The sequence below is a fragment of the Mustela erminea genome, chromosome 17, assembly GCF_009829155.1.
Source record: "Mustela erminea isolate mMusErm1 chromosome 17, mMusErm1.Pri, whole genome shotgun sequence".
In the NCBI taxonomy this organism is placed as follows: domain Eukaryota; kingdom Metazoa; phylum Chordata; class Mammalia; order Carnivora; family Mustelidae; genus Mustela; species Mustela erminea.
The window spans coordinates 23,531,204-23,557,112 of record NC_045630.1 but is presented as its reverse complement, the minus strand read 5'-3'; the positions used below and the strand labels follow the sequence as shown (position 1 = coordinate 23,557,112).

General features: G+C 41.5%; 1 protein-coding gene across 4 annotated transcripts in view; it reads right to left on the bottom strand.

Annotated features, from left to right (window-relative positions):
- The window catches only part of ABL2 (ABL proto-oncogene 2, non-receptor tyrosine kinase), a 114,271-nt gene extending 95,988 nt beyond the window's left edge, over positions 1 to 18,283 (bottom strand). For 2 of the 4 annotated variants that reach the window (XM_032317459.1, XM_032317460.1), the window contains exon 1: positions 17,785 to 18,283. In XM_032317459.1, coding sequence (XP_032173350.1) covers positions 17,785 to 17,941 — 157 coding nt within the window. In that variant the 5' untranslated portion in view covers positions 17,942 to 18,283. The remainder of the gene's footprint in view (positions 1 to 17,784) is intronic. The other 2 variants (XM_032317462.1, XM_032317463.1) reach the window with 1 other exon arrangement.
- Positions 18,284 to 25,909: the final 7,626 nt, after the last annotated feature.

Genomic DNA, 25,909 nt, shown 5'->3' with positions numbered 1-25,909 from the left:
TCATCAAGTTCAATTCAAGGCATTTATCCTAGAGCTACACTAACATGTTTGAAAAAAAAAATAAGGCTTTTCACTGCAGCACTGTTTGAAAACAACCTAAATTATATAATTTATCCCTATAATGAAATGCTATGCATGCATTAAAAAAAAAAGAAACAAGTTCTTTATTTACTAACATGAAAGAATCCCCAAGATAAATTAAGTTGAAAACGCCAAGGTGCAAAACAATGCATACATACATGTTTCCACTGGTCTTAAAAAAAAAAAAACAAAGGATTGGGGAGATACACAGGCATACACATACATATATACTATATCTCTGGAAGTATACACAAGACGCTGGTGAATGGATTGCCAAAATTTGAGTGGCCAGGGGAAAGGAAGTGGCAGGAACATTTCCATACCATATGAATTTTAAACCATGTAAAGATACTGACCATTCAATAAATAGACAAATTATTTAAATTTTAAAAGAGTAAGACTGAGCCATTGAGCAGCAAGGATTAATGCCAAAAGAATATATTGAGAGTTTTCATGATAAAGAGAAGCTCACAGCCATTGCACTTCATATACAAGCTAAAACGGAGAAAGCCAGCTGGAAGAAAAGGAAAACTGAACAGATGTATACAGCAAAAAAGATGCCAAAACCTTGTAGCCTCTGAAAGAGAATGATGGAGCATGCAGTCTCAATTTCTAGTTGCTTACCGGCTTCAGTTTCCGTAAGGACCAGCTGCAGAAGGATTCCTATCTACGGAGTGTCATGATCGCCAGGGCACCCACATACAATTCTCCCTTCTACCACCTTCTGGAGTTAGCACCACTGGTTCGCCATTCCTTTTTACCTTAGAGCCCCTAGCTAGCTCTTCTACCTATATGAATGAGAAAGTACTTTAGGATGACTTCCAAGTGCCCCGTGTAGAGAAGAAAGATTATGATTTACCTAAGTGCTAGAGATAACTAATCACAATGCTGATAATTGTATCAAAACAGAATAAAACTACAAACTACACTTACCTATATATCCAGAAGCACTGAAATCTGATAACTAAACAGAGGCACATAACAAGTCTAAGTACAATATACTACCTTGTATTAAGGCCTCAACATGGTCATAATTGTTATTTAAATCATTTAGAACTTATAAATCTTAAGTATATTAACCAATAAAAATACCAGCCATTTTTGTTAAGTTGCTTTTCTACCACTTTTTTTTCTATCGCTTTGTTGCTTTTTTATCATTTTTTTAGCACTTTTATCATTCACCATGCACTCTCTGGGAATTTTATACATAATCATTTTCACAACAACTCTGTAAAGTAGGTACTATTAGCATGACTATCTTACAGATGAAAAAACAGAGAAAATAAGTAACTTGTCCAGAAATACTATTTCCAAGGTCTCCCAGGGTTCTAAATTTGTCATACCTTTGTACCAAAGTCACAAATGTAATCCAGGCTTTAAACCCACACAGTCTAACACCAGAATCCTTGCTGTTAACAGCATGCTTAAAAATGGCTGCAACTCTGACTGATGTTTACAACTGAAAGCACTCAACTAGGGAACCCAAATGCTTCAAGAATTCCAAGTGTAAAAAATCTGTTCACATCAAGATCAGAGAGCAAACAGTCATTCTTGGTAGATCAGTAATCTCATAAATTTTATATATATATATATATATTTAGATTTTATTTATTTATTTGTTTGTTTGCTGACAGAAATCACAAGTAAGCAGAGAGGCAGGCAGAGAGAGAGAGGAGGAAGCAGGCTCTCCGATGAGCAGGGAGCCCAATGTGGGGCTCGATCCCAGTACCCTGGAATGATGACCTGAGCTGAAGACAGAGGCTTTAACCCACTGAGCCACCCAGATGCCCCCGTAAGAGATTCTTAATCTCACAAAACGAACTCAGGGTTGTTGGGGAGGTGGGGTAGGGATAGGGTGGCTGGGTTATGGACACTGGGGAGGGTACGTGCCATGGTGAGTGCTGTGAAATGTGAAAGCCTGATGATTCACAGACCTGTACCCTGGGGTAAATAATATATTATATGTTAATATAAAAAAAAATCTCTAGGGACGCCTGGGTGGCTCAGTTGGTTAAGCAGCTGCCTTCGGCTCAGGTCATGATCCCAGCGTCCTGGGATCGAGTCCCGCATCGGGCTCCTTGCTCCGCAGGGAGCCTGCTTCTCCCTCTGACTCTGCCTTCCACTCTGTCTGCCTGTGCTCGCTCTCGCTCGCTCTCTGACAAATAAATAAATAAAATCTTTAAAAAAAAAAAAAAAGGGGGGTGGCGCCTGGGTGGCTCAGTTGGTTGGACGGCTGCCTTCGGCTCAGGTCATGATCCTGGAGTCCCGGGATCGAGTCCCGCATCAGGCTCCCAGCTCCACGGGGAGTCTGCTTCTCCCTCTGACCTTCTCCTCGCTCATGTTCTCTCTCACTGTCTCTCTCTCAAATAAATAAATAAAATCTTTAAAAAAAAAAAAAAAATCTCTATACCCAAGGTGGGGCTTAAACTCATGACCCTGAGATCAAGAGTCACATGCTCTACTGACTGAGCCAACCAGGTGCCCCCTGGGGGGGGGGAATTTTTTTTTTTTAAGTAAGCTCTATGCCCAGTTTGGAGCCCAACACTCACAACCCTGAAAGCAAGACCGGAGCTGACATCAAGAGCTGGACACTTAATTGACTGATCCACTTAAAAGGGATACCTAAAAATACTTTAAAAGTGCTAAATTTATAGTTGCTACCAAAACCCAAAAATATTTAGCGAAAGTCTGGAGTATCTAGCTCACAATGACTCTCCTGAAAAGTCCTTCTCATACATGGTATGCCCACAGCAGCCAAACACATTCTAGGTCAGAAGTTTTCCACCAGAGGTAATTTTACCCCCAGAAGGACACTGGCAATATCTACAGACATTTTTTGGTCATCACAATTAGGTGAGTGCTATTGGCATTTAGTTATTAGGAGCCAGAGTTGCTGCTAAACATCCTACAATGCACGTGATAGTCCCCACTACCACAACAACAAAATCCAGCCCCAAGTGTCAATATTATGGAGACTGAGGAATCCTATTATGGGTGAACTGACCACCAATCACAGTGACTGTCCAAGGAGTTTAGAAATGAGGCTAAGAAATGAAAGTTTAGGGCGCCTGGGTGGCTCAGTGGGTTAAGCCGCTGCCTTCGGCTCAGGTCATGATCTCAGAGCCCTGGGATCAAGTCCCGCATCGGGCTCTCTGCTCAGCAGAGAGCCTGCTTCCCTCTCTCTCTCTCTGGCTGCCTCTCCGTCTACTTGTGATTTCTCTCTGTCAAATTAATAAATAAAATCTTAAAAAAAAAAAAAAAAAAAAAAAAGAAATGAAAGTTTACTATAAACCATCCTCTTGATCAAAGAAATTTTAAAGAACTGGAAAGTGTGATATGAATTGAATGCCTAAGAGGGAAGAATTAAGTGAGTAAATAGTTAAAACAAAAGTCAGCAAATAAATATTGCCTGAGTTTCTAGCAGCCTTTCACTTCCTGTTTCTGGACCAACCTAGCTGCATTACTGTACTTGAGCAGCAAATGTCCCCATATAAATTTTCTATAGATTACATAATCTAGAATTGGTCTCTATTACTTTTAACCAAGAGTCCTACTCACACATATCACCCAAAGAAAACTGCTAAGGTAGAGAAGACTTGACTACAGTACACAATAGTTCGACACTGTTAAATCAGAAATAAATAAGTGAATCAAATCAATTTGGTGAAATTTTATAATAATGGAAACCAATGGTGAGATATAGAAAAAAGATCAATGACCACTAATCTATAAATATATGGATAGCAGAGGAAATAGGTTAGGCACATAATGTGAAAACCAGGAAAACAGTCAAAACGTCCTAAACTAGCTAGGGAGGTGGGAGAGATGGGGTAGCTCGGTGATGGATATTGGGGAGGGTATGTGCTATGGTAAGTATTCTGAACTGATGAATCACAGACCTGTATCCCGGAAACAAATAATACATTATATGTTAATAATAAAAAAAAAAGTCCTAAATTAGCAAGACAACCAAAATCCAAATATATAGGTGGTACATTACATAAAGATTCAGAAATAATCCTTTAAGATAGATTTCTCAAAGATCTACCTATTAAGCTCTTGAGCTTTAAAAGGAAAAATTTTATGTAACTCAATAGCACAAAAATTCTATTAAAAAATGGGCAGAGGAGGGGCACCTGGGTGGCTCAGTGAGTTAAAGCCTCTACCTTCAGCTCAGGTCACAATCCCAGGGGATCAAGCCCTGTATCGAGCCCTGTATCAGGCTCTCTGCTCAGCAGGAAGCCTGCTTCCTCTCTCTCTGCCTGTCTCTCTGCCTACTTGTGTCAAATACTGTCTGTCAAATAAATAAATAAATAATCTTAAAAAAAATTTTTTTTTAAACAGGCAGAGGAAATGAACATCTTTCCAAAGACACACAAAGAGCCAACAAGGATATGTTTCATATCCTTGTGCTGAAAAATCACTAATCAGAAAAATGCCAGTCAAAAACCACAATAAAATATCATCTCACACCTGTTAGAATAGCTATAACCAAAAAAGATGAGATGACCAGTGTTATCACCTTTGTGCATTGTTGGTGGGCATGTGAACTGGTAGAGCCACTATGGAAAATAGTATGAAGGTTCCTCAAAAAAATTTAAAAAATAGAACTACCATATGAGCCAGCAATTCCACTTCTAAGTCTGTACCCAAAAAATGACACTTAAAATTACAACAATTATAAAATGCCCACAAATAAGCCTAACAAGAAATATCCAAAACAGTAACTGAAAATTCTTTTTTACTTAAAGACATTTTTTACTTATAGGCAAAAGGATACCCCACTCTTGGAATTAAGTACACAATGATGCAACAGTGTCAATTTGCCTGCAAATTAACCAGTAATTTTACAGATTATCCAAATCCCATCAAAATCTAAATTTCTAAATCTTAACAATCTAAATCCTAGTGATCTCTGAAGGTCATAATAATAATATCCAAATATATTTTGAAAAAGAACATAATGATGGGGAGCTACCCAAATAAACACATATGCTTTAAGCTTATAATCAAATTATTATAACTAAAATAATATGTAAAACAATGTGCAGGAAGAGAAAGAGGAATGGAATCATGTAGATAATTTTTCAAAGGTGTGGACATTTGAGATTTTGACATATGAGAAATATGGCTCTTCAAGGCAGTGGGAACTGATAAGCTATTTTGTTAGTGCAATGGAAAAATATTAAGTTGGTTCCAACCAACCAACCAACCATCAATGAATGAATGAATGGATGGATAGATGGATGGATAAATATTTCACATAAGTTCAAGTTGGTAATGTAAAGGGAAAAAATACCAGAAGAGAAAAACAGGAGATCTTCGATAATCTTGTAAACAAATATTCATCAACTTAGAAAAATGGCTAATATCTAAACAAAATGGTTATTATATGTATCTAAATCATGCAACACGATAAAGCTGTTGAAAAGAATGGCAGATTGACACATACTGGCATAGAAACATCTTCCAGATACATTAAATACAAAAAAAACAAATCAGGGAGAAAAAAATTCATACAGTACAATACTATTTATGAAATGGCAAGAGAACTCTAAGTATGTACACTTTTATACATGTAAATATATACAACGTTCTGGGAAAATACAAATCAAACCACGAACAGTACTTACCTCTAACAACAGAATAGGAGAATGGTGGGATTATCAAAGGTTAGTCTTGGTTTAGTCTTGGTTATATGCTTCTGTATTAATTTGGTCTTTTTATATTGCAATACCTCTTCATAGGTTTATATACAATTAAAACTACAATCTCAAAACAAAAAGAAAGCTATTTAACAAAAACCTTCATGTATCAACCTTTCTTTCCTATAAGAAACACGTAAGTGGGTGTGCTTGGGTGGCTCTGTGGGTTAACCATTCAACTCTTGGTTTTAGCTCAGGTCAGGATCTCAGGGTTATGAGATCAAGCCCTGTGTCCGGCTCTGTGTTCAGCATGGAGTCTCCTTGTCCCTTTCCCTCTGCTCCTTCCTCTCTCTTAAATGAATAAAATCTTGAAAGAAACAAACAAAAAAAGAAAAAGGGACTCCTAGGTGGCTCAGTCGGTTAAGATCTGCTCTCCACTCAGGTCTTGATCCTGGGGTCCTGGGATCAAGTCCTGCATCATCATGGGGCTATTTGCTCAGCAGGGAGCCTACTTCTCCCTGACTGCCCCGCTGCCTACTTGTGCTCTCTCTCTGACAAATGAATAAAATCTTAAAAAAGAAAGAGACAAACAGATGGGTGATACCAACTCTACCTGTTAGTACGCTAGTTTTAGGAAAATGTTTTCTTAGTAATTATCTAGAACCACAAAATGCTAAGTGGCAATCTTTAGTCCTAACTCAGTATTATTTTAATTTGCTGGAATTACTATAGAGAGAGGAACAGGCTAACAGACAGTATGCATACATACTATATATTAGATGAAGCCACAGATCATTTTCTTTGACCCTGACCACATCAAGTGAAAGGTTTCTGAAACTCCCCTGTCTTTGGAAAGCAAACCAGAGAATATAAATTGCCTGGCTGGGCCTGTGGAGCTTTGTGTCCTGCTAGATCAAAACCCCACACTGGCAGAGTTCACCATGGAGAAGCCAGCAATTCCACCGCCACAGACTCAGCACATTTACAGCATGAAGCAAAGAGGCAGGGGAGGCTTAACAGATTCCTAAGTTTTTAGCAATCATAATGAAATATGGCACAGTATTGTACTTAATGTGTATCAACCTATGTATTTGAGTGAAAGTTTAAGCAAAACAATACTGAGAAATTTTTCTAACTAGTATAATAATCATAAATTTACACACTGAAATTATGCACTCAACTCAAAAAGGCAGGATTAGCAACCAAGGGTTATTGTATACAGTATCACACTTCCACACATGCAGACACACAAACCACAAAGGATGTTCACCAACATCTATTTAAGCAGCATCAGTCTCTTGGACAGCTGTTCTAAATTACACCTGATCATGATCCCAGGGTCCTGGGATCAAGCCCACATAGGGCTCTCTGCTCAGCAGGGAGCCTGCTTCCCCTCCTCCCTCTCTGCCTACTTGTGATCTCTGTCAAATGAATAAATAAAATCTTTAAAGAATAAATAAATAAATTACACCTGAAAAATTCTCTCAGAGGCATTAAAATAAGCAATTACCGGGGGCACCTGGGTGGCTAAGATGGTAAAGCATCTGCCATGGGCTCAGGTGATGATCTTGGGATCCTGGAATGGATCTCCACATCCGGTTCCCTACTCAGTGGGGAGTCTGCTTCTCCCTCTCCCTCTGCCCCCAATTTGTTCTCTCTAATAAATAAGTAAAATCTTAAAAATCTTAATTTCTAAAAAGCAAAGAGAGTTGTAATCTGTAAGACGGAGAAAGTATAAAATTATATAAAATATGACATATATTAATATATTAATAGAAGTTCCATGTTAAATTATATAAAACATAAAATTTTAAGGGGTGCCTGTGTGGTTCAGCCGGTTAAGCATCTGCCTTCAACTCAGGTCATGATCCCAGGGTCCTGGGATCAAGCCCCATGTCAGGTTCTCTGTTCAGCAGGGAGTGTGCTTCTCCCTCCCCTTCTGCCTGCTATTTCACCTGCTTGTGCTCTCATTCTCCATCAAATACATAAAATCTTTAAATACATATATTTTTATATATAAATATATAAATGTACATACTACACAAACAAACATACACACACGGTTTTAAGTATGAAATACCAGTAACGCTAAGCCTAGAAGTTAGGACCATAGTTCCACATTACAGTGAGATTCCAAACAGCATCCTGAGTACTTACTGCTCCCTTTGTTATACCATAATACTGGAGTCTCAATTCATAGCCACAGAATATACAGACCCAACTCTGGCCTACCATTCTGAAAATCTCATCACTGGTCTCAAGAGAGATTTTAAAAAACTAAAACTCACAGATACAGATGTTCGTGGACACATCCTCCAAAAGGCCCAACATATACCAAAAATACAGTTACAAATAGGTATCCCAGTATCTTTGGGCTCTAATCTCTTTCAGCTGGCAAGCAGGGGTTTAAGTGTTTAAATGAAAAAACATGCCTGACACATAGCAGTCAATAGGTGGCAATTCTTTCTTCACCACTTCTTCTAAAAACTGAGGCCCACCCTAAATCTGTCAACAGAACCCTGTGTCCTACCTTCTTTCTCTCTAATACTCTAGATTCTTTCAAAGTAAGTCTCTCAACAGACCTCCAAACATATGAACTTTCAGAGATCAAAAAAAGCTGAGGCCAAAGCAAAAAGACATCTCTCTTTGTGCCACCAAAAGATGGTTTAAGATGGTGGACGCCTGCATACAGACACACCCGACTTGAACAAATTGACTTTTGAACCAGTTTTAAGTAGAACAGAATCAATACGTTAGATTTTCTGACACAAATGACAATCTCTGAATAATCCTGATTCATTACTATTCTTAATTTCACATCACTCAAAGTGTTCTCTTAGTTCTCAAACTGTTGCCCCCAACAAGAAGCATCAGCAATACCTGGAAATTTGTCAGAAATGCAAATTCTTAAATCCCACCTCAGACCTGAATCAGAACCACTGGGGATGGGACCCAGCAATCTGTATTTAACAAACTCCCCACAAAGTTTGAGAACTATTCTATAAAATCTGGTGAAGACTCTACAGTAAAACTCCAAATTCATCTATTCCAAAAGAAATCTGTTAACATTGATAAGGTTAACATTCTCAAGTATTCTGAAATCTCCTATGTGTAGTATATGATAAGAAGCACATCTGACTCACAAAATCAATATAAAAGTCCTACTAAAACATGCTTTTATTTTTTTTTTAAAGATTTTTTATTTATTTATTTGACAGAGAGAGATCACAGGTAGATGGAGAGAGAGGCAGGCAGAGAGAGAGGGAGGGAAGCAGGCTCCCCGCTGAGCAGAGAACCCGATGCGGGACTTGATCCCAGGACCCCGAGATCATGGCCTGAGCCGAAGGCAGCGGCTTAACCCACTGAGCCACCCAGGCGCCCTTAAAAAAAGGGACGCCTGGGTGGCTCAGTTGGTTGGACGACTGCCTTCAGCTCAGGTCATGATCCTGGAGTTCCAGGATCGAGTCCCACATCGGGCTCCCAGCTCCATGGAGAGTCTGCTTCGCTCTCTGACCTTCTCCTCGCTCAGGCTCTCTCTCACTGTCTCTCTCTTAAATAAATAAATAAAATCTTAAAAAAAAAAAATCTTTAAAAAAAATAAAATAAAATAATGCAGGTAAGCACAAAAAGGTCTCAAAGGATATCAGATGAAGAAGTTTTATTATGAAGTCATTAAATATTAACCAGAAAACAAATGTGCCAGCTCAGAATGAGGTCTCTACCTAAACATTACATTTGCATTGGCCTGTGTTTCTGGTTCACCTTCTCCAAGGGGGTGGGGGGGGAAACATTCCTATAAAAAGAGTCAGTGAGGGCGCCTGGGTGGCTCAGTGGGTTAAAGCCTCTGCCTTCGGCTCAGGTCATGATCCCAGGTCCTGGGATCGAGCCCCGCATCGGGCTCTCTGCTCCGCAGGGAGCCTGCTTCCTCCCCTCTATCTCTCTGCCTCCCTCTCTGCCTACTTGTGATTTCTCTCTCTCTGTCAAATAAATAAAATCTTTAAAAAAAAAAAAAAGAGTCAGTGAAAAAGAACCATGGGCTATGTGTCCCCTGACTGACACCCAGCCCCTAAGACAAATCATTCTAAGAGAATAACACTTAAAACACTAATTCAGGGGCACCTGGGTGGCTCAGTGGGTTAGGGCCTCTGCCTTCGGCTCAGGCTGTGATCCCAGGGTTCTGGAATCGAGGCCTACATCGGGCCCTCTGACTGGCAGGGAGCCTTCCTCCTCTCTCTCTGCCTGCCTCTCTGCCTACTTGTGATTTCTGTCTGTCAAATAAATAAATAAAATCTTTTTAAAAAATAAAATAAAACACTAATTCAGGGGCACCTGGGTGGGTTAAGCCTCTGCCTTCGGCCCAGATCATGATCTCAGGGTCCTGGGATCCAGCCCTGCATCAGGCTCCCTGCTCTGCGTGAAGTCTCCTCCCTCTCCCTCTGTTGCTCCCCCTGCTCATAGTCTCTCTCTCTCTCAAGTAAATAAATCAAATCTTAAAAAAATAAATATATGTGCACCCCTATATTTACTGTAGCATCATGTACAGTAGCCAAGATATGGAAGCAGCCCAAGTGTCCAACCACAGATGAATGAATAAATATGTGGTGTATACACACACACACACACACACACACACACACACCCAATTAGAGTATTACTCAAGATGAGATCTTGCCATTTGCGACAACATGGATGGACCTGGAGGATATGATGTTGGTGAAAAACAAATACGATATGATTTCACTTACATATAGAATCTAAAAAACAAACGAATGAACAAGAAGAAGAATCAGACCTATAAACAGAGAACTGATGGTTGCCAGAGCAGAAGAAGTGGGGGGGAAGGATGAGCAAAATAGGAGAAAGGGTGTGGGAGATACAGGCTTCCAGTTATGGACGTTACAGGAATAAAAAGCACAGCATGGGGAATATATGCACTGGTCCTGTTATAGTGCTGTACGGTGATGATGGTAGTTACACATGTGGTGAGCAGAGCATAATGTGTATCATTGTTGAATCTCTATGTTGTACTCCTGAAACTAATGTAACATTGTGTACTAACTATAATTCAAATTGGAAGAAAGGAAAAAAAGGGGGTAACATTTACTTTCAGAGAAAGTAAGGCCTAATGTGAATTCAGGTCCCCAAAATTTCCCTTTTTTTTTTCTTTTTAAAGATTTTATTTATTTGACAGAGAGAGAGAAATCACAAGTAGGCAGAGAGGGAGGCAGAGAGAGAGGAAAGGAAGCAGGCTCCCTGCAGAGCAGAGAGCCCGACATGGGGCTCAATCCCAGGACCCTGGGATCATGACCTGAGCTGAAGGCAGAGGCTTTAACCTACTGAGCCACCCAGGCGCCCCTTCCCTACCTTTTTGATGCTTTCTCAAAGTCAAGAGTCACCTCAGAGGAAAAAAAAAACTCAGAGAAAATAGAGACTTAAAATGTAAGTGGTAAGACAATGCTATGCTTTAGCATGCCCTTAAAATGAAAACAGCAGTGTTTTATTTACAAAACATGTTCACATACAACTGACACAATCTCTACAACCATCTCAAAATAAGTAACAACATTCCTACTTATCGAGTACTTAGTACATAATTTTATGAAGCTGGAAGCTGTAACTCTTTAGCAATGTCAGAAGACGAGATGTGAATGCAATTCTACTTCTAAAACCCATGTTCTCTAAATCTCTTCACTAGAGCAAAATTTGGAGGCAAAGCCATGAGTTTCAGGTCCATAATTTAACAGTTATGTGACCTTAGGAAGTCATTTAATTCCTTTAACTCCTCACCGGTGATCTATAAAACGGGAAGATCAATACCTGCCCCTACCTATTTCAGAGTAAACAGAATAGTTTTAAAGATCGAATGAAACAGGGACGCCTGGGTGGCTCAGTGGGTTAAGCCGCTGCCTTCGGCTCAGGTCATGATCCCAAGGTCCTGGGATCGAGTCCCGCATGGGACTCCTTGCTCGGCAGGGAGCCTGCTTCTCTCACTGCCTCTGCCTGCCTCTCTGCCTGCTTGTGTATACTCTCTTTCTCTATCTCTGGCATATAAATAAAAAAATCTTTAAAAAAAAAAAAGATCAAATGAAATAAAGGACACAAAATGTCTTCATAAACTCTAAACATATGTACACAAATATAATTATCATCATTATTCCTGATTTTGGTAAAGAATGGGCAGGAGAAAAGAGAACAGTGAAAGGGGGTTGCAGGATGGTTTTGTTTGGCTCTGCCTTCTTTTTAAGCATGCTAAAGACCTTTAAGAAGGATCTTCAGACTTCATAATTTATCTAGGATCTTACTGTCAACTGGGCTGTAAGAACAGAAATCTGTATTATTTTGTCACTTTGCTCTAAGTACAGACACAGTTATATTTGTAACTTCTGCACACTTTAATGTTAATAAAAATGTAACAGCTTATTTCTTTTTAAAAGTTTAGTTTCTCATAAGAATCAGTGACCATGGAGCACCTGGATGGCTCAGTTGGTTAAGTATCTACCTTTGGCTCAGGTCATGGTCCCAGGGTCCTGGGATGGAGATCCATTTCAGGCTCCCTGCTCAGCAGGGAGAAGCAGAGTTTTCCCTCTCTCACCCCAACTTGTGCTCTCTCTCTCTCATTCTCTCTTTCTCTCAAATAAATAAATAAATAAAATATTTTGGTTGGGGGGAGAGAAGAGAAGAAGAATCAGTGATCACATCGGGGTGCCTGGCTGGCTCAGTCAGAAGAATATGCAACTCTTGATCTTAGAGCCCTGATTTCAAGCCCCACACTGGGTGTAGAAATTACTTAAAGTTAAAAAAAAAAAAAAAAATTAGTGACCTATACTGTACGAGGCCACCAAAACTACAATTAAAATTCTCTTGCGGGCGCCTGGGTGACTCAGTGGGTTAAACCACTGCCTTCAGCTCAGGTCATGATCTCCGGGTCCTGGGATCGAGTCCCACATCAGGCTCTCTGCTCAGCAGGGAGCCTGCTTCCTCCTCTCTTTCTCTCTGCCTGCCTCTCTGCCTACTTGTGATCTCTCTCTGTCAAATAAATAAATAAAATCTTAAAAAAATTTAAATTAAATTAAATTCTCTTGCAACAGCTTCCTATTCTTTTCTACAGTACCATTTTTCAACCTGGGGTGCCCACATCTTTCATTCTGCAAAGATTAAAACATGAAGTATAGATCCAAAATAAACAAATAAGTAAGTAAGTCCATTTAAAATGATGAAATTGATTTAAGAGGAGTTATTCAAAACTTCATAATTTAAGGTTCATTTTTAGTAGTACTTTCAGCAAATGAGAGAAGCTGAAGTGAAATCACTCAACTGTTGCAAGGTCTGTCAGTTATAAAGAAAAGAAGTATTAACCCCAGATTACTAGTGACAGAACAGGAACTCACCAAAAAGGTTCAATAGCTGAGTTCAGAGAAGTCATACAGCACTCACTCCTTTCATACCAAAGCCAGCCCTATTTATTCCTTCTCAATTATTTTCATAAAAATCACTTCTGGAGGGGCACCTGGGTGGCTCAGTGGATTAAGCCGCTGCCTTCAGCTCAGGTCATGATCTCAAGGTCCTGTGATCGAGTCCCGCATCAGGCTCTCTGTTCAGCAGGGAGACTGCTTCCCCCTGCTCCCCGCCCCTGCCTCTCTGCCTACTGGTGCTCTCTCTCTCTGGGTCAAACAAATAAAATCTTTAAAAAAAAAAAATCACTTCTGGAGAGGCAAATTATTATAACTTTCCTATATATTAACAATAAAAAATACCATGTCTTTCTACAGAAGAAAAATCATGGACTCAAACCCACTTGTATATCATCTATACATTTTTACTGATTAACTACAAACAATTATTTGACCTATATCTAAACCCACATGTAAGCTCAAAAGTCTGCCAGACCTAATAACTTCCTATATGAAATTATGTGCTAATATCTCAATTCTGAAACTCAAGACCACTATTTGTACACTACTTCCAGGATTCAGATTTTTTATGTAAATGTCAAATGACAGGTTCAGAAGCTTTAGAATCTGACTCATTTAGTCATTCAATTCAGAATCTACCAGGTTTTTGTTGTTGTTGTTGTTTTAATTTTATTTATTTGAGAGAGAGTGAGCAAGAGACAAAGAGAGATCACAGGAACAGGGCAGAGGGCTGAGCAGGGAGTGGGACTCCCAGGACCACTGAGCCCATGACCTGAGCCCAAGGCAGACGCTTAACCAGCAGAGCCACCCAGGGACCCTTCTACATTTTCCTAAGCAGCAGTTCTCAACTAGGAGCAATTTTGCTAAATGTCCCCTGGAGTGAGGTGGGGGGCAATGTTTGGAAACATTTCTGATTGTCACAACTGGAGGCAAGGGTTGCCAGAAGAGGTTCTACTGGCATCTAGTGAGTAGAGCCCAGGATGCTGCTAAACATCCTACAAACCATAGGATACCCCTCCCCCCAACAAGGAACTATCCATCCCAAAATATCTACAGTGCCAAGGCTGAGACACTGATCTATAGAAAAGTTTATAAACACTTTGGAGCACCTGAGCAGCTCAGCCAGTTCAACATCTGCTTTCAGCTTAGATCATGATCCTGGAGCCCCAAGAGCCTCAACAGGCTCTATGCTCAGCGGGGAGTCTGCTTCTCTCTCTGTTCCTCACCCTGCTTGTGCACCCACAGGTGCTCTTTCTCTCTGTCACACTCTCTCAAATAAAGTAAAATCTTAAAAAAAAAAAAAAAAAAAAAAGTACCAGAATATTTTTAAAGTTTATACACACTCATCTGTCTAGAAGTAGTACTAGAAGTAAATAAAGTAACCTTTACTTCCTATATTATCTACTAATGACAGTCTTTTCTTACTAAACTTCAGCAACAAACTTACCCTGTCCCATCCTTTTGATCTGCTTCTGACTTCCAAAATTGCTGAAAGAACAATTATTACTTAAGCCAATTTCAAAACTTCATTGTCTCTGACTCACCCCTAAAAATATACTATTTTTATAATAGTAGTGGTAGTAATCGCAGCAGTTAACAATATCAGCTCTTACTATTGGTCAGGCAACTAGTGCCTTATGAATATTAACTAATTTAGTCTTGGTACTATTATTAATGGTGCTCTTATCCCCATTTTACCAATGGAGTCCAAGGTATAAAAAGTTAAATAACTTGCCCAGAATCACACAAATAAACTGGTGAGGCGGGTTTCAAGTCCAGGCAGAATGGCCTCAGAGTACATGCCCTTAATACTCCAAAGTGATCTCTCTTTCATCCTCTATACTGAATCATGAAGTCCTTCAAGTTCTATAAGGGACAGCAACATTCCCAGAGCCCAGTTAGGTAACAGGTAGTCAAAAAAACTTTTGTTCATGGAATGAAATATCCCTCAAACTTACTCCTATTTCCTTTGCCTCCACTTAAGGCCAGTCTTTCAGCATTACACACCTGGGTTTGTTGATATATCCTATGAATTAGCCAATCATGTAAACTGATATAAACTCCTCTGCCACATTTTCCATCACCCAGGCCCAATCAAACATATCCAAAGCTTTCTTGCCATCACTTCAATTAGAATCATAAAATCTTAGAGTCAGAAGGTACCTCAGGGATCATCCAATCCTACATTTTGCAGATAAAGAAACCCAAAGATGGCAAGTAACTAAGTCACACAGCCAGGTGGAGCCAGGACCAGAACTTGATTCCTGCAGTTTTTGCTCTAGGATTGACTCCTGCAGAACTTGCTTCATTCCCAACAGATGTCTCCTCACCACCGCACCAAGAAATCATGTTAATTCCCACTGTTTATACTCAAGTTGTCTCTCCTGCCCAGCCTGCCCTCTTTTCCTTGCTCCATAGATCCAAATCCTTCCATCCTTCAAAATCTCTTGCTATTCTGTTCTTCATGACATTCCTCCTTCTCAGAAAAGTTTGTCTTCAATAAGGCGCTGGAGGAAGAAAATCACTGTTGCCTGCTGGGCCAAGTTTAATGTATTCTAACACTTAACATAAAGCTAGGCTACTTGGATGATCTTCCTTAAAAGCGTGCCATCCATTCCTCCATTGTTCTAGGAAGTCATTTTAATAAAGACTAACTCACATATAACACCTTCATAAAATGTGCATATATATGGAAGAGAGAAGCTCACTCACATCTTTAACAGTAGACATGTAACACCTAAATAGCCCCAAATCACTTGTTATCTTCTCCATACAGAAACAACTCAGCATATTCACAAAGTCCAAATCCAGAGCTCTTTGATACAACTCAGCTGGCAGCCACAGTTCCTTGGGATCATGGCTCTCTGCATACTACCATCTATCATTACTTCCTCCCAAACTCCCATTTCTTTAATATAAATGCACTTTTTTTTTTTAAGATTTTATTTATTTATTTGACAGAGAGAAATCACAAGTAGATGGAGAGGCAGGCAGAGAGAGAGAGAGGGAAGCAGGCTCTCTGCCGAGCAGAGAGCCCGATGCGGGACCCGATCCCAGGACCCTGAGATCATGACCTGAGCCGAAGGCAGCAGCTTAAACCACTGAGCCACCCAGGCGCCCCCAAACTCCCATTTCTAACAAATAGTTCACACTTTTTTCTTCCTCCTCTTCTGTACATTGTGCAATTTGGACACCCTCTTTTATTCTTTATTATTAGTGAAACGTGTTTGCCACCCCTCATCCAACCTCAACTATCCAGTCCTTTGTATAATAAGTCATATCTATCTCTTCAGCCTAAGGTCGTATGGTATCCCAACCCCATGAAGGTCAATTTGTTTTTCCCCCTCCCCACTCTTCCTTCCTCTAGAAAACTCGTCCCAAAAGTAGTGTGGGTGCAGCTCAGAGGAAGCACAAAAAGATCTACTTGACTGCAGGAAAAAAAAAATATTGGAAATATCATTATAGGGGCACCTGGGTGGCTCAGTGGTTAAGCCTCTGCCTTCGGCTCAGGTCATGATCTCAGGGCTCTGGGATCGAGCCCCACATCGGTCTCTCTGCTCAGCAGGGAGCCTGCTTCCCCCTCTCCCCTCTGCCTGACTCTCTGCCTACTTGTGATCTCTTTCTCTTTGTCAAATAAATGAATAAATAAAATCTTTTTTAAAAACCTCTCATTATACTTATTGTTTTCATCTCATCCCTTCCTAAATTCTGTTTCTGAGTGCATGTATAAGTTACATAACATATTGGTACAACAGAACAAGTACATATATAATTAACGACAACAAATTCTTGGGAGTGTGTGCTCTTTTACCGATAAGAGGATATGATCAAAAGAGTTGGAAGACAGCCATTCTAAAAACACCTTGATAATGAGGTCAAAGTAATAGGTCCCAAACTATACAGAAGATTTATGTACATATGCACACACTGTAGGAAGAAAACTCTTGTGCATATCCAAAGTCCTAACCATGCCCACCAACCTCTAACCGCTGCCGGGTTCTCAGAATCGCGTCCTACTCAAAAGAAAACGTAGGACAGTCTGGCAATGCCTTTCATTTCCAGTCTGGGCTGAGGGGTGGAAATCCCAAAAGCGCTGAGATACTACCCTTATCTTTGCCTTATCAGAGTATTTCAAGTCACTGCTCACTATTCTGACACTGTTCACAGTCTGACTTATACGTGTGTATACTTTATACGCCACCAGCTCCAGAGATTCAGTTCCTATTTCGAAATCCCTCGAGGCACAACCGGTTCCCTTCGCTAACGACCGATTTACACTAACACCTACTGGACTGAGCTCACACCTCCCAGCATCCTTGCCTCCCCAGCGGATACTACCCACCGTCTTCCCCGAGCCACACAGTGTGCCCCAGGGAAGAGGACAGTCCATCCACCGCCCCTCAGACCACTTCTCTTCCCTTCTCCGCCCCCAGGAGCTGCCAGCCAGGCTGGAGACAGGAGGGGGGAGGGGTGTGACTCGCCTCCCGCGACTGGCCCAGATGGCAGCGGATTCCGCCCCCACTCTCAGGAACCCCGCCACCCCTAGACCCCTTAGAGCTGCCTGTCTCCTTCCCACCCCGCCCCAACCCCACCCCCGGCCTCCCTCACTCCCTCACGCCCTCACGCCAGCTCCCACACACACTCACCATGCTGGGTGAAGATATTGAAGCCGGCCTCTGTGGTGCGCCCCGCCAGGTCCCGCCTGCGGCCGGAGGGCCTGGCTGCACTGCAGACCCGGATCCCGCGAGGTTGCGGCTGCTGAAGCCCCGGAGCCTCCCCAACGCGGCCCACCTGCTGCCCCATCCCTGCGCTCGCGTACTCCCGCGCCCCCGCCGACCCCAGGTCACATTCCTACTCGGCTTCGGCCTCAGGCTCCCGGCGCTGCTCCGGCCTCTCCTTCCCAGCCCAGGCCCCGGCCCCGAGCGGTAGGGCTGTCGGCGGTTCCGCACGCAGACTCCTCAAAGCAGCCGCCGCGCTGCCTCTCGGCGACTCACAGATTCTCCTTCTCGCTCCTCCCGCGGCTCCGCGCCCCCAACACCGCCGCCGCCGCCGCCGCCGCCATCTTTAAACCACCGAGCGCTGGGAGAGCGTGGGACAGAGCGTCTCCCGCCCCCCACCCGACCAGTCACCTCCGCTACTCGGAGGGAGGGCTTCCCGGCGGCCCCGCCCCGCCCCGGCCCCACCCCGCCCGCGCGGCCCCCGCCTCCTCGCGGGGTGGGTCCCCCCACTGCCTACCGCGTCGGCCAGTCCACCGCTCCTTCGGGTCTTTCGGTCCCTGGGTGTCTTCGCGCCACCTGGGCCTCCCAGGTCTGAGTTAGTCCTAGCCGACCCCTCCCAGCTCCGGCTCTACATTGCTACCTACCGCCTTTTGGAGCTGGACGGTCTAAAGCCTTCCTTGTCCCACTTCCACTTGTCAAATGAGTCCGTTGCGCTGAGCCCCCCAGGTAGCTCTGCTAAAGAGCAGGCACAGTTGAAAAAAGAAAGCACAAGGCATTTGCTGCTTGCCATCCAGGTGAGGATCCCTGAAACGCCCAGGAGAATCCCTTCCAACTCCATTGTCAGCAGCAGGCCTAGAGTCGAAGATTATACAAAATTTACAGGGAGGTAGTAAAAAGGTACATTATTATTTTATTGTAATTTTTTGAAATTATTTCATGATGTTAAATTGCAGTCGCCTCCGTTGTCTGTACTCTGCCGTCTCATTGGAGAAGCAGTTGTGGCCCCATTCCTCATATTATATTACCATGAATTTCTCTTGACTTCCTTCACCGTCTAACCATACCTGTGTTTCTGTTACCCTTACAATTCTTGACAGTAAAGCTAATCTTTGCACTGGTGTGATTTATATACAGTGCTCGTGGTCAGGTCTTCTTTCGATGACAAAGGGGAAAAGAAAATTTCTCTTTGACCCTGCTTCTGAGTCAGATCTTACTCATCATTAATTTATATTGCCTAAAGAGAGTGACGCCAACAGCAGTTTTTTATACATGCACACACATATATGTACAAATATTCACTAATCATTGACCTTTTGCACATTCTGCATCTTAATACTGACCCACTTTTTTTTTTTAATTCTCAAGGAACTTCATAGCTATCCTCTTAGTATTCCTTTCACTCCCTTATTTCCCTGATAAGTATCAGTTATTACAGGTAACACACTGAAAACTTGCTTAAAATTAAAGCAGACAGGATGGGAGACATTGCAAAGAAGCAACAAAACACCCACTGGGAAGATAGGTTTGGGGGAAAGGTGGATGCAGCTCTTTTTTACACATCTTTCATAGAACCAGGGTGATCTTAGATGAACCATTCACTGACATTGATACTACTATCAGAGCGCTATGGAATTATTCCATTGCTATCCAGGGTGTAACCAGAAAATCTGAAACCGCCCCCCCCCCCAAAAAATGGGAACAGAAATACTATGCTTTGGCACTAGATAGAATATAAATTTTCCATTTGGATCAAAGTTTTCCTGCCATTAAAATATTTTTTTCCTTTTAATTCCCAAGTGTTTGCAACTACTAGGGGAAAATCGTTTACAGGGGATAGAGGTTATCATAGAACTAGAACTTGGTTTGTTACTTGGTTTTTATTATCTGAAAGAATATTAATTTGAGGATAACAGTCTGGCTTCTCTGCTAATTCACACATGGTATGTAATAGATCAATATTAGGACAGTAGTTAAGGCCAGGGACTCAGAAGCCAGACTGAGTTCAAAACTAGGCTCTGCTACTTATTAGGTATTTGCTCCTGGGCAAATATTTAACCTTCTGTGTGTCAGTTCTTTTATCCATGAAGCAATGGTTATAACAATAATACCTACAGGGCTGTTGTTAGAACTAAATTGGTTAACATTAAAAAATAATAATAATAAATAAATAAATAGGTAGGTTAACATGAAGCTCTTTTATTTTAATTTTTTTTTAAGATTTTATTTATTTATTTAACAGGCAGAGATTACAAGTAGGCTGAGAGGCAGGCAGAGAGAGAGGAGGAAGCAGGCTCCTCGCTGAGCAGAGAGCCTGGTGCAGGGCTCGATCCCACGACCCTGGGATCATGACCTGAGACGAAGGCAGAGGCTTTAACCCACTGAGCCACCCAGGTGCCCCTAACATGAAGCTCTTAAAACAGTATTTGACATTTAATGAGTGTCATAGAAGTATTAGTTCAAAAAAATTAATATTTTCAGAAGTCCATCAGATTTTCCAAGCCTAATTTTTTCAAGTGGTACAACTTAAATTATGGAATAAATGCTACAGTATTTATTCAGGTGAGCCCCCCCTTCCACTTGCCACCAGCTAACAAAAAAACACCAATCAACCAATTAAAACATGTAGAATCAAATAGCACTTTATTAGTCATTCCTACATGGTTATGCACACATGGACTATATTATGTAATCCATTATAATTATATCACATATATTATATATATATATCATGATAAATGTGAGATATATATATATATCATGGACTACAATCCATGATTATTCCTACATGATTATGCACACATGGACTATATTATATAATTCTTATTTTGCATATGAGGATTCCTCTACCATTGATTCTTAGGATCCTTTCTAGACTAAAGCAAATATTCTGTAAGGGGAGATTAGGATATATGCATTATCTTGTAGATATTTTCCATTCTTTCATTTTCAAAGTGAATTGGGAACTTTAAGAATGAACCTTTAAGGGACACCTGGGTGGCTCAGTTGGTTAAGCAGCTGCCTTCGGCTCAGGTCATGATCCCAGCATCCTGGGATCGAGTCCCACGTCGGGCTCCTTGCTCAGCAGGGAGCCTGCTTCTCCCTCTGCTTCTGCCTGCTACTCTGTCTGCCTGTGCTTACTCTCTCCCCACCTCTCTCTCTGATAAATAAATAAAATCTTAAAAAAAAAAAAATTAAAAAAAAAAAAAAAGAATGAACCTTTAAGAATGGGAATTTTAGGGCGCCTGGGTGGCCCAGTGGATTAAGCCGCTGCCTTCGGCTCAAGTCATGATCTCAGGGTCCTGGGATCGAGTCCCGCATCGGGCTCTCTGCTCAGCAGGGAGCCTGTTTCCTCCTCTCTCTCTGCCTGCCTCTCTGCCTACTTGTGATCTCTCTCTGTCAAATAAATAAATAAAATCTTTAAAAAAAAGAATGGGAATTTTATAGGGGCACCTGGGTGGCTCAGTGGGTTAAGCCTCTGCCTTCCGCTCAGGTCATGATCCCAGGGTCCTGGGATCGAGCCCCACATCAGGCTCTCTGTTCAGCAGGAGCCTGCTTCCTCCTCTCTCTCTGCCTGCCTCTCTGCCTACTTGTGATCTCTGTCTGTCAAATAAATAAATAAACAAAATCTTTAAAAAAAAAAAAGAATGGGAACTTTATAGACTAGGTAGAAACCTATTTCATTAGGCATGGGGAATTATTTCATCTCAATATAACCAAAGCAAGATGACTTACCTGAGGACAACATTTAAACAATCCCAAGTAGTATCATCTCAAATTGAACTGAGGGGCAGCTGTGAGCTCCAGGCAGGGGCAGAAACCAGATGAAAAAAAAGTAGCGGGGATGATACACAATAGCCCAGGGACAACCTCAACCAACCGATAGCCTGGGTCTGGCATGGAAGAGCAGACAGACCCATCACCAACATTAACAAGGCACACAGAAGACATAGATGCTTATCATCTTTACCTTCCCTGTAATAGGAGCAATACCACTATTTCCAGAAGCAAGGGACTTGTGAGCAATGCTCCCTTTCTTCACCACTCTGTGTTTCCAGGCTATCATCACACTCTTACACTGTCTTTCATATCTACTTCTTTCTCTACCTCTGTGTGAACACAGTGTTCATTTAGACTCAGGTCATATCTGCTGGATTCTTCTGCTATTATAAGCCTTTCCTTCCTAAATTCCTGACCTTTAGTACCAAGCAACTCACTAAGACAAAAACATTTCTTCTTCTGATCACTTGGACAATGTTTCCCCTGCCCTTCATTATGTGCAATGCCCAAATTTTTCACCTGTTTCAAAATTATTTTCCAGAACATCCTGGATTATAATTGTTTAAGGTATGTCATCTCTTGGTCCTCAAACCCCCACCCCTCCTATGGCATGCATGGGTATTTCATCCAATTAGCTTATTTCATGATGTTTTCTTTCTTAGTTATGACTTTTGCAATAATCATATTCTCCCCAATATGGCTCCCAAGTGACTCCTCTTATAGTACTCGGGATTCTATTCGGATCCTGCCTCCTTCGTAAGAGAATCCCAGACACATCCACAGATGTTTAATTTCCCTGGATTCTACCAGTTCCATACCTAAAAACAACCACAGCTGGTAACAATTCGCTGCCTTAACATTCAATTACCTTCCTCTAACGTAATTGGAGGGAGGGGAGTGTTGCAATGCTGCACTGATACCTGTGCATTTTGATCCCTGCATCTCCAGGCTGGTAAATTTGCTTAATTTTGACATGGGGCTCAGCATCACAGGGTTGGAAAGAGCCTTCAAGGTCACCTAGGCTAATCTGGAATTCCCTTGACAGTAGCTTCAGTGACGGAACTCATTTATTTCGAGGAGTTCTTTTGTTTCTGTTTCTGTTTTTGTTTTTGTTTTTTAAGAGAGAGTCAGGGGCACCTGGGTGGCTCAGTCGGTTGAGTGTCTGTCTTTGGCTCAATCCTGGGATTGAGCCCAGTGGGTATCTGGTTCCCTGCTCAATTGGGGAACCTGCTTCTCCCTCTCTCTGCCCCTACTCATGCTCTCTCTATCTCAAATAAATACATAAAATCTTTTAAAAATAAAACAGAGAGGGGTGCCTGGGTGGCTCAGTGGGTTAAAGCCTCTGCCTTCGGCTCAGGTCATGATCTCAGGGTCTTGGGATCGAGCCCCGCATTGGGCTCTCTGCTCAGTGGGAAGCCTGCTTCCCTTCCTCTCTCTCTGCCTGCCTCTCTGCCTGCTTGTGATCTCTGCCTGTCAAATAAATAAATAAAGTCTTTAAAAAATAATAAAATAAAAAATAAAAATAAAACAGAGAGCAGGCGGAGGGGGATGGAGAAGAAGCCTCCCGCGAAACAGGGAGCCAGAACTCTGGGCTTTGGGCTTAGTCCCGGAAACTCTGAATCATGACCTGAGCTGAAGGCAGACACTCAGCCAACTGAGAAACCCAGGCACCCTTAAGGAGTTCTAATTGCTAAAAAGTTCATCCTAAAGATAAACTGACACCTGCCTCCTTGAAACTTCTACCTGTTTCACACTGGTCCTAGTTCTACCCAGTAGCTGAACAAAACAAATCTAACCTTTCTTCTACACAACCACCCTTCAAATATTTGAGAACTGTCATGTGGCCCCAAATCTTTTCTTTTACTACTTGTGTACGTGTATATGCTTCTTTAGTTATGTTTATCTCTGTTTATATTATCTACATGAGCTAAAAATATTTAGGTAGATAAATTGGAAGAAAAAAATGTCATTTTATACGTAGCCTTTTTCTTTTTCTCCCCAGCTTTATTGAAATGTAATTGACATACAACATGCGGTTTAAGTTGTACAACGTGGTGACTTGATACACATATTTTGCAAAATGATTACCACCGTTGCTTTAGTAAACACCTCCACCACATCATATAATAACCATTCTGTTTTTGTGGTGAGAACATTTAAAATCTACTCTTATAGCAACTCCCAAGTATATAATACAGTATTATTAGGTATAATCACCATGCTGTACATTAGATCCCCAGAGCTTATCCCCAAATTAGATGTTTGTATCCTTTGGCCAACATCTCTCCATTTCCCCCACCCCACCCCTGCTACATTCTAGTTTCTGTTTCTATGAGTTTAGCTTTTTTATTTTTATTTCATTATTTCTCAAAGGTTTTATTTTTAAGTAATCTCTATACCCAACACAGGGCTCAAACTCACAACCCCTAAATCAAGGACTGAGCCAGTGAGTACCTCGAGTTTGACTTTTTAGATTCCACACTGAAGTGACACACAGTATTTGTCCTTGTCTGTCTGACTTATTTCATTTAGCACAATGCCCTCAAGGTCAATATCTGTTGTTGCAAATGAAGGATCTTATCTTTCTCATGGCTGAATGATATTCCCGTGTGTGTGTGTGTGTGTGTGCGCGCGTGCATGTATGTGCGTATCACATCTTTTTTACCCATTCCTTTTAAGCTGTTTGTGCATGCTGTACTTTAGATTTGTTTATGTGTGGTTTGTCTTTGCATTGTTCTTGTATTAAATCTTTAAAGGCCTGTACAGTGCCAAATACAGTTCCATTTATAGATCGATATTTTAAAAGTTTTTTTGGATGACAATGAAGAGGTGGAGGATTCTTATCTGGCTGGGATAGAGTAAGTCATTCTCTTTGAAGATAAGGAGTTGAATTAAATGACCTCTTGTTTTTTTAGCCCCAAGGGTCTATGATTCAATATTTCTTTGATTAAAAAACTTTATTATTTATTAAAGATACTCTTTCAAACAATTAGCAAAATGCTATATAAAATGTTACAAGTTGCAGTAATAGAATCTATTCATTGTAAATTAATAAATTAGTACTCACTCCTTTTCTGTGGTAACAATGACAAGCTGGCTAAACTATCCATTTGACGTAGCCCACCAGTAAATGTAGAGGAGTAGAACTGGGCCTAGTTTGTAACTTATGTGTCACTATACACATTGTTTCCATTAGATCCTGGATCCTGGATCCCAAGACCCTGAGATCATGATCTGAGCCAAAGGCAGATGCTCAACTGCTCATACACTTTGTTAATTTTTTTCAAGATTTTATTTATTTGAGAGAGAGACAGACATAGCAGCAGAGATAGCAAGAGAGAGCACAAGAGGGAGAAGCAGGCCCCCCACCAAGCAGGGAGCCTGAATCAGGGCTCAATCCCAGCACCCCGGGATCATGCCCTGACACGAAGGCAGACACTTAACCAGCTGAGCCACATACATGTTGCTTCAATTGCGTAACAAACCATCCCCAAACCTAGGGCTTAAAAGGACAGTGATTTATTACTCCTTGCAATTCTACAGATGACTGGACAGTTCTGCTGAGGGCACCTCAGCTCACTCATGTGACAGCATTTGGAGGAAGGGTCAGCTGAGCTGGAAGGTTCACAATGGCCTCATTCACATATCTGGCAGTTGGTGCTGCTGTCAGTTCAAGCGTCGGTTCTCCTCCATCTGGCTTCTCATGGGCTGAACTGGGCCCTCCCCCAAATTCATAGGTTGAAGCTTATGACTCTATTTGAAGATAGGATCTTTAAAGAGGTGATTAAGTTAAGATAAGGTCATTGTGGGGCACCTGGGAGGCTCAGTGGGTTAAGCCTGCTTCCTCCTCTCTCTGCCCGCCTCTCTGCCTACTTGTGATCTCTCTCTCTCTGTCAAATAAATAAATAAAAATCTTTAAATAAAAGATAATAATGGGCACCTGGGTGGCTCAGTGGGTTAAGCCACTGCCTTCGGCTCAGGTCATGATCTCAGGGTCCTGGGATCGAGTCCGCATCAGGCTCTCTGCTCAGCGGGGAGCCTGCTTCCCTCTCTCTCTCTCTGCCTGCCTCTCTGCCTGCTTGTCATCTCTCTCTGTCAAATAAACAAATAAAATCTTAAAAAAAAAAAAGATAATAATAATAATAATAATGAGGTCATTAGGGTGACCCTATTCCAATATGACCAGTGTTCTTATAAGAAGAGGAAGTTGAGACACAACCCACACCAGAGAAGATCACATGAAGACTTGGAGAGAGAAGATGGCTATCTACACACC